General features: G+C 26.4%; 1 protein-coding gene and 1 non-coding gene across 3 annotated transcripts in view; one reads left to right on the forward strand and one right to left on the reverse strand.

The window, feature by feature from the left end:
• LOC112604074 (bifunctional heparan sulfate N-deacetylase/N-sulfotransferase) overlaps positions 1-10,458 on the forward strand; it is a 58,227-nt gene that overhangs the window by 19,982 nt on the left and 27,787 nt on the right. The window contains exon 2 of one of the 2 annotated variants that reach the window (XM_025352941.1): positions 3,029-3,632. In XM_025352941.1, the coding sequence (XP_025208726.1) occupies positions 3,499-3,632 (134 nt within the window). In that variant the 5' untranslated portion in view covers positions 3,029-3,498. Of the gene's footprint in view, positions 1-3,028; positions 3,633-10,458 lie in introns of those variants that run through there. The other variant, XM_025352942.1, reaches the window with a different exon arrangement.
• Trnas-aga lies at positions 7,406-7,487 on the reverse strand. The gene has a single exon. It is a non-coding gene; the product is annotated as a tRNA-Ser (tRNA).

The raw sequence follows: 10,458 nt of genomic DNA on the forward strand, positions 1-10,458 counted from the left end.
AGGCATGGACTTAGCGTTGCTGCAGGCAGGAATGAATTTCGTATAATACGTTTTAACAATAAACCCATACCTATAAACACTGTACAACAACAATATACTATATTATTATACGGCACAGTTCAAATTTTGTGTCTGGGTGTACTCATTTTATAATGCAAAAGGATTTATCGAATACTGAACAAATAGTTTCTTATTTATTAATTAACGTTTACAATTTTAAATATTTAAGATTAACAAAATAGTCATATAGCTATAAACCAAAAATGTATTTACACTAGTGCTTAGCAGTCGTTAGCACCCTGATGAATTATAAAACTCCACGAATCCCAAAAAATAGCACATTTATATATATATATATATATTATCATCAGTCTAGGGTTTGGAACTTGTTGCATCAAAAATGATTAAATCATGTATGAAAATATGCAGTTAAAACTAAAAAAAAATATGTTTAAAAAAATACAAAATTTATATAAATATTTTTTTTAACTCCAGAGTTTTCAATTAGTTGTGTAATGAAAATCACCTATCTTTACATCTACTCTCATTTTACACTGCGTACTGAATAAAATATACTTTCTCCGAACTTGGTTATTTATACGGTTATTATTTGATATCTTAGGCATTTTAAACGCATAAAATAAAACAAAAAAGTATATTGAACTATGTAGATTGCGGTAGATTGTAGGTTAGTTGATAAATAGTAGTACGATAGAAACAATAATCACAATACACGTGCTGGTTTTGTTAAGATGTTATTAGGTTTAGCATGGTAATTTCGTTCAATAAAATAAATAACAATAATCATATAATAATGACAAGGTTCCAATTAATGATGGGCAAAAATAATCATACAATTCATATCATGATAAACTATTTCAGAAAATTTTTTTGAACGTTATACAAACATAATATGAGCCAACAAAATTATGATTATTTAAAGTTAAAAAAAGATATAGATAGGTGAGTACCACTCTGCTGTACATTAGGTATCGCATAAGTCATTATTACCTATAACTCCGTTAAATTTGATTTCAATGATATACGAAAAACGATTCTGAGTGAAAATGGTCTCTATCATTCTATTCGCCACAAATGATATGTTTATTTGATATAACTATTAAAGACATTTATTTTACTTTTATCGTTATACTAGAATGGTATTTTCCAAAAATACTGCATTTATTATAAGTATTTAATTATTATAATAATGCACTTTTATATCATAATACAATTATATATCAATTAATCTAAAATATTCTTATAAATACCGTAAAACTGCAAAATGTGTTCATATTATCCATCGATAAATAGTATTTTTAACTAAAAAATACTATGTAATTTTTTTCGATTTTAACAAATGTCGTCAAAATTTAAACTTCAGGTGCACTAAAAAAACTTGTAAATAGAAAATTATAATATAAACATTTGGTGAAAATATCAAGTATCTATAGTTATTTATTTGTGAGTTACATTAAAAAAACAAAATCAAATTTCTTCAAAAATTGGATAGGTATACAATTTTTATTTGTCTTTAAGTGTTTGTTTGTTTTTCCTAATTGTAAAAATAAGTAGGTACTGAGAATTTTTAAGTTTAACCTCTTTAAAGTATATATTAGATCCAATTTAATGTCCAAAACCATTACTTTTTTTTGAAAATCGAAGTATTTTATCGTTACGTTATCGTATACTTGTACACAAAAAAAAACACATATTAAATCATCACTCTATTCAGAGTCTAAAACGTGAAAATGAATTTAAATTATTTACTTCGTATAAATAATTTCCATCCTATCTAGAGCATTCTGCAAGTTTTACAAAAAACATGCAAATTCAAGAAGTCTCAAACTCTAATTATCACATAATATCTTATAGATAATTAGTTTTAATATATTTTCAGTTAACGTTAAAAATTAATTTAAAATATTATTATCAATAGTTAAATTATTTTAACAATGTGAATGAAATTCTTATATTTATTGACCTTTAATTTATGCATCTGCAGACTACTTTTCTGTAAATTTTTACGTATATGTCTATGCCCTATGGTATTGAATTAATATATTTTTTTTAATTAATAAGCAATTTAAGTATTGTACAGACGATCCTGCAGTGCATTACACATTTTGCTTAGTTTTTATAGACTATTTATGTTCATATGCGAGTATATCGTAAATTATAGTATAGAGTATAAATTATAACTTAAGCGTGCTCATACCTATCATTCTCGCTGCTTTGACTTAGAAAATTTAATGTGGCTGATTAAATACTTGAATGGATCTCTTCCTGTATGATCAAGTCAAATGTTTGTTAATTGTGCTAATATTTTTCGATATTTAATTTTAATTAAATTAGTACAAATAGTACCGATAAAAAAAAAATAAGAAAATTATGCTAAACATAGATTTTTATATTTTCTATGTTATAAGTTAATCTTACTAAATTGTTGTTATTTTATTTGATTGATTTTTCTGATTTATTGCATCTATAATAAATACTTATAAAATATCTAATTTAAAAAATAAATAAATGATAAAATAATATGTATTAATATTGACCTACAGATAAAAACACATGTTCTTATAGTTTCATTTTGTGTAATGATAACTTATTTACTTCATAAATCGGTACATTATTAATTATGTCGTTTTTTTTATATTTTGAAATGTATTATATTCATCTTTGTTATTCTTGCTTTGTATTTGAGTACTTTAAATCTTAATGTACAATTATTATTATACTCGGATAACTTTATTGCATTTCAATACCAAACGTACGTATTTTTAGCGATGACAAAAAATATATCTATATACGCCGATAAGTATATCTCAATATCGTTCTACGCAATCGACGCATAATAGATTTTTGAACACCGCATACTTTTTTTATTTTTATTTTTAACCTCCGATTTCCGACGCAACCGATACATATATTATACCTAAAAAAAAAAAGTTGATATACCTTTTGCTATACGCGCGCGTATAAAATATTATGATAAAACAAAAACCGTCGTTTTCTGTGTTTGCAGGATGCCACCGATCGTCGTCCGTAGTTGACCACGGTCGCCGTCACAACGGCGTTAGTCTGCACTGACACATTCATCGCGGTCCATACGACACGTCGCTGCTGCACAGTTGAGCGCAGAAGAGCAGCGGCTGCAAAAACGGCCGTCCACCGCGGTACAAACGTGCGGCGGACATGCACACGGCGCCCGCTGCTTGCATAACGCCATGCCGGAGCTGTCGCGGGGCGCGTCGTTGTTTTTCGCCATCATATCAGCTGCTCCCGACGACCGCCAACACCGTTACCGTTGTCCTCCAGACGTCGACAACGACAACCGCTTTGCAGGGTCCTCAACGACCATCGCCTTACCGGCAGCCGGCGCCTCAGCGACCTCATCAACCACAGCCACAGCCGACCGTCAGGCGTTGTACCGCCGTCGCCGCCGCCGCCGCCGCCGTTTAACCGACGACGCATCGGCCGTTGCCGACCGCCAAAATGACAGTGCTGAAGAACCGGCGGATGATGGCCGGTCGGCCGTTTTCCGTGAAACGCTGCGTGGCGGCGCTCATGGTCCTTGGCTTCCTGTCCATATTCTATTACACGCACTACTTGAGTTCGCCGATCGCCAGGTACGCATAGACACGCGTATATCGTTGTATTATTATACGTGCAATATAATATACGAGTACTTAGTTCAATAAATATAAATATGTTATAATGTTTTTTGGTTTTGGGGCGTTTGCTTACATTTTTTAGGTTTATATTATACACTAACTATTTCCGGAAAAGCTTTAACGACTTAAATGATATACTAAAAGCTTAAAGTTTTCGTGAGCGTTTTAATACATTTAAGAGATATTTTTAAAATCATTATTCTAAAAGCCTATTTCTTGAAGATTTAACGATATTTTTAGCTCAAATTATATCGTTAATACAATTTTTAACATGATTAATAAATTATAGATCATAGATGCAAAGATTAAATAATATTAATATTCTGGACTGGATTTAGGGGATAGCTCACGAGGCCCAGGCTCCGAGACCCCCACAAAATAAGTACCTTTAGCAGTAAGCTTCGTAATAAATTTATTTTTTTAATTTCTCTTATTATTTACCAAAATTTTATTTTATTTTTCTATAAGTTTGACAAATGGTGTCTTAAGTTTGTGAGTAAACGAACAATTAGATTGAGATTGGTAATTTTTTACTATTCCTGTTTGATTATAAAAAAAATACTCATCAAAAGTTTCGAGTTATAATTCGTGAATCGTAATAGTACTTTTTATTTCAAAACTAGTATTATCCCATGTATGTCGTATTAATAATTATTACACTACGTTCGAAGCATAGATTTTAACTCCTAGCAAAAATAATGTGAAGTGTCTAAAAACAATGTTTTGTTAGTCTGTGTTTTTTACTATATCCATGATTTATGTGAACTAGATAGCATATTTTTATCAAGTTAATCGCTAGTACAATAATACATTTTTTTCTCCTAAAACTTTTGTAAATCCATATACATCGCAGAGTAGAAACGACAGGCATCGGCGAACATTATTATTTATCATTGATTTTTTTGTCAGCGTTTTCGGTATTTGAATTAATTTTCTATTAAGAAATCAAGAAGAGTGTGTTTATTATAAATTACTTGTAGATAATATTTCTATTTCTATTTTATTTTTATATTTGTATATTATAAAATAACGTAGTACCTTAAACCAATGTACTAAAAATTATTTTAATGTATCAAATTTGTTGTTGAAAATAATTTGAAGGGTTTATTTTAGTTTTAATAAGTATCTAATATATTTTAATAATAAATCATTCAATGGCTTGTATGTACTGAATAAAAAATAAAATTAGTTGATTTTAAAAGTTACTTAAATTTACTTTCATTCTATTAAAATTTTCAAAATCTGTTTTAAGTATATTCAATGAACAAAATGTATGTGATGTGAAAATAATGGCATGATGAGCTTAAGTGAGAGAATTACCCATCAGTAACTTAATTTTAAAGTTTAAGTTTTAAAGCATGTAAGTCAACTAAAAAATTCTTCAGTTTGAAGGTTTTCTACTTTAAATGGACCCTGGAGCCCTCACAACCCCAAATCCAGCCTGTTATGTATACAATATAAATATGTAGGTATTTTAATTTAAAATAACCTTACTTTTATTGATCATTTAAAAACATACAAGACCAAGGATAATAAAAATTTATATTTCGTGGGTTTTAAATGTATATTTTTGTTTTGGTAAGTGTATAATATATATAGTATAGCTGCATGCATTTTTAGTTCGTTAATAAAGTCCGATCGCTAAATACATGACGATTTATATGTAGATCGATTGAATCGACTGTATCCTTTATTTCAAATTTAAATTTTAAAGTTTCCGTTTAACCCCGTGCTATTATATTATGCTATTTACTATATAGTACTATGTAAGTAGAACAGACGGTGGACGAAAACGTAAAAATAATAATTTAAGTTAAAATTGAACCACCTTTTTCAAAATTTAAATTAATAGTGGCTCTGTAGACTATACATAATAAAGGTTTTATCAGACAGAAATTTTTGAAACATAAGTTATTATTTACCTATTAACTAATAAGTTACTAACAGGATAGTGTTATGAATATATTTATAAGCTTTCAAAAATATAACTATACAAAATCTACTAGTTTAATCCAATAGAAAATTGTAGTTGGTTCAAATAATTTGTGACTAAATAATATTTTCCTCCCCAGATATTTATCTAGGCAACAAAAAAAAATAGTTTTATTATGTTTTATTTTCGCAAAATAGATTTATTCCATAACCGTTTATTAACAACAAAAACAAATCTTATAAGGAGTCCCAAAAAACAAGGATTAAATTTTTAGAAGGGTGCAGGGGCTATAATAATATTAGTTGAGAAACATTAAGCGTGCGGTACACGCTGTAGCTCTCTTGTCTTATAAAAATAATACAATAGACGCCAATGTAAAGCGTATAAAAGACTTTTTTTTTAATACTTTATAAATTTTTTAAACTACTACCACCCGGACACAGCGCATGTATAACCGTAAAAGATTTCCAAGTTTTTATGTAGGAACCTTAACGTATATTCTATTGCGTTGTTTACAATATTATGTAATATGACTTTTTTTATATTTAACATTATTATTTTTATTACGTGACTGAACCTTAGTAATATTTTCAATTGTGGCCCACGTGGTATTATTCAATTTATTTATTTTTGTTGATACTTACACTTTGACGCTTCGACTTAAAATAAATTATAATTTTACCATGTTTTTTTTAACCTAGAAACATACCTGAGAAATCTAAATCTCTTAATATATACCTAAAAATAAACTTGATATTAACTACAAATCGTTTAATTTATATAGGTGCATATTTTAATAGATTATATAAATACTGTTATAGTAACGGTTAATGAAGGATCAATTAAATTTCTTTATTATTAATACCTATGTACAACTTTATATCTACCTAACAACCAAAATTGAGCGAGTTTATAAAAAAACTATTAATAATAACACGTTTGATCAAGACAAAAATCAGTGCAACATGAACAAAACGCATTTTTTTAATAGTCTAGTAAAATCACTCATTACAAAAATTATAGAGAACAATATTATCGAAGGTATGAAGTTATGACTTATCGATTTGCCTTAATATTATTTCAAAATGATTTGTTTAAATCAATTTTTTTTTCTTTGTCATATATATATAAAATCAAATAATTAATATTACCTATGTAATAAAATATAAAACCAATAATATTAAATCAAATCCTAAAAAATATTATTCTCTTTTATAAATTTACGTTATACCATTGATTATAGAATATAAGGCTATATAATATTATATTCTATAATCAATGGTTATACTTACATAATATTACTTAAAAATTGTAAAAATAAATATGATTTTACCATGGTACATTTTATCTATATTGCGCGCGGCTCTGAGAGAAAACAAATATTGCTTTGAAATTTCTTATATTTTGTTAAAACAAAAACCTAGTGAAGAAAAATGAATTTTTAAATTTTTATAATTTGTTAACTACATGGCGATAATTAAATTGTTTAGTTATAAATATCCATATCATCATATCCATGAACATAATACGTTTCATATTTTGTTCATTTATAAGTATAGCGAATGTAATATTATTCTATTTATTTTCTTATCATTAAAAAATACACATTGCAATTGTAAATAAATAAAAATAACTTTTTTCTTGATATTTATAGTTTCTTTTAAGATAAATCGACAGTTATTATTTATTAATAAACATTTAAATTCTAATTCTTTAGAATTTTAGTAATTATACTACGTAAAATTTGTTTTTACATATCGTCGTGTGTGGTTGGTTTTTTTTGGTAAAATGTTTCCGCAGTCGGTAGGATTCGAACCTACGCTCCCAGAGGGAATCTGATTTCTAGTCAGACGCCTTAACCGCTCGGCCACGACTGCTGAATGTATAGGGTGAGCAAAATTGTATACATTTAATGTTATTACATAAAATTATTGTACAATAATTTATTTATTGAATATTATTATACTTTTTATTACGTCATGTTCGTATCAAAACTAAAATCATTTTGTAATTCAATTTTTCAAAAAAAATAAATAATCATATATTTATTAAATGTTTATGAATTTATTTCTTAGTATCTATCTACATTATAATATCTGTATTATTTTTGCTTATAAAACTAATTAAGACAATATTAGGTACCTACTATTGCTATCGAATACTGATTAATATTATATATTAAATAACAAACATAAAAAATATATAAGTAAATGATGTTGTGTTAGTATGTATTACCTGTGTATTAAAACAATAACAATTGGTAACGCAAATAAACTTCACGATATGGTACCTATACATTTTTCATTGGCATGTATCCTATAAACTTCGTATTACAGAATTTTAATAATATTCGTAGAACTAAATATCTGTAAATAAAAAAAAAAAAAACAATCAATATTCTATAGTCTTATTGTTGTACCTTGTACGTGTATAGATGAACCTTCATACTACCAATATGAACCTTCAAAGTAGTATTATAAAATACGTTATTTAATAATAATACTTAATACCACGCAGTTAACTAAATGTAATTTCTGGCGTACATTTCATATATTCATAACATACACTGGTCGTGTATTTAATCATATAATTTTATAATTTATAATTTGTGTACTTGGGTAGAATCAGGAAACCTGTTTGTGTGACTACATGAGATAGGCATCATGTGCCTTGGCTAAACTTTTGATAGGTTTATTATTTTTGTTCTCAAATATAAGTTTTCAGAGATCAATTAATAAATAATGAAAAGTTTTTTCTTCTGAAATTTGATCACTTTAAACTTTTACTATAATTCATATCAAATTAAAAAAAAAAAAAAAAGGTGGACGTTGGTGATAACATAAATATGTTTTATGTGAACATTAATCCATTTTGTTCTTACAATCTTATATGACCAATACAAAATCTGTTTATTATAGTTTTTCCTTTTTAAACTTGCAGGATTATGTTATTCAGTAATAGTGTTTTGATTTTCTATATGGTTTTGAATATTGTTTTTTTCCAATACAGGATTGTCGTTTAATTTGAATGTTGCCTATGTCTTTTTTCTTTGTATAGATTTTAATTTTCATAAGAATTGTATGTTTTTTTTTTTTTTTTTTGTTGATCATTCTGTTGATTATTTTGGCTTCTTAATCTGATTTTTCGTTCCCTATTATAATTCTGTGACCGGGTTGCCAAGTATATATGATATTTTATTTCCATATTTTGTGTTTCGAATGTTTTTTGAAGCCTTGCAATGTCTATTGTATTTTCTATGCTATTTTTTAAACTTTTTAGTGTGTTCTGCGAGGTTCTTATATTTTTTATTTGTGTTAGATGTTTGTAAAAATAATTCATTTATTGATCAAAAGACTAAGAAAAATAAATACGCCTAAGACTTATTTGACTCAATATGGTCCTGCATACAATATAATATAATATTTACCTTTTTTCTTACTCGTATTATTGGTAAAATTTCAATCAATTGTCAGAAAACAATAATAAAATAGCTACAAGAAGATACAGGATGACAGACAAATAAGTGGTCAGTTGAGAAATAAGTATTTAGATACTTACTTAATAAAAGCAAAATGTAGTAAGTTAGTGACAATATTTTAAATATACCACTCACAGGATATTTAGACAAAGTCGTGACGGACATAATGTTAAAATTAACTAAAAGAATATTTAGCTGTATTAAACTAACCCGACCATAATAATACCTCTGAGGCCACCAAGTATACAAATTAAAATATATTATTGTTGTGAGGGAGTGTACGAATTTCCGTATAGTACTAAAATAAATACACTATACCTAGATAATAAAAAAAAGTAGTTCATATAAATATATACTATAGCTGGTTCATGGACGTTAGTTTTATTTGTTTTTCGTTCAAAAATAACTTTTGGTAAAATAAATATTTTCTAAAAAAAAAAAAAAAAATGTTGTAACTCATTCATTTTAAACAATTTTTGTTAGCTATTACGTGAATAATAAAAAAAAAAATGTGTACAATAAAATGATGTTTTTAGGTAGTACTTAAATTATAAGCATAACAGATAAATAGCTGAGTGTAGTAAAATTTTAGAAGTAAATAATTATGCATGTTAGTGTTTAACGTGAAAGCTATTCTAGTGCATTTTAAGTTTATTAATAAGGTATCATTTTTACTTCACTACTTCAGTATAAATAGATAGGTGGGTAATGAATTAATAGAATTTGTTTTGTATTTCTTATTGGAACAGCTTTAATATATTTTATGTTTTTTATAATATTTTTGAAATGAATCATAATTAAAATAATTTTATTCTAATATTTTAATTTGATAAATGGTATTAATATTAGTAAATTAGAAGAAAATATTTAAACTTTACAATATTAAATAATGAAATTTGCTTTGTACTAGTATAAAAGCTTATATCATGTAGCTTAATATCAAGTGTATATTTTTTAAATAAATGAACTTCATTACTATATTTATATAGTATTGAATAATACTAATTAATTCAACTGTTATAATTAAATAAAATAATTATACATGAATAATTCTTATATTATGTCTAATCAACTATTAAAAAGATACGCTTCATGTTATAAATACATTTACTGTTTATTATTATCGATTTTAGTTAGTTCATTATTTGTATTGGTATGAATGTTTTAAATTATATTTTTCACCTAAAAGTATATATAATATGTTTTACGTATTCTATTTGTCGTGAATTAGGTAGGTAGCTTTAGCTAAAAAACTAGTTAATTTTATTTTTTCATTTCGTTTTAAATTTATTTAAATTATAAAATCTGCTTAATACATTATATATGTACGGGCCGGGAGCTTCTTACGATAAGTGTGCGTGCCCGGTCAC

The sequence above is a fragment of the Melanaphis sacchari genome, unplaced genomic scaffold (genome assembly GCF_002803265.2).
Source record: "Melanaphis sacchari strain LSU unplaced genomic scaffold, SCAv2.0 Contig119_pilon_pilon, whole genome shotgun sequence".
NCBI lineage: Eukaryota > Metazoa > Arthropoda > Insecta > Hemiptera > Aphididae > Melanaphis > Melanaphis sacchari.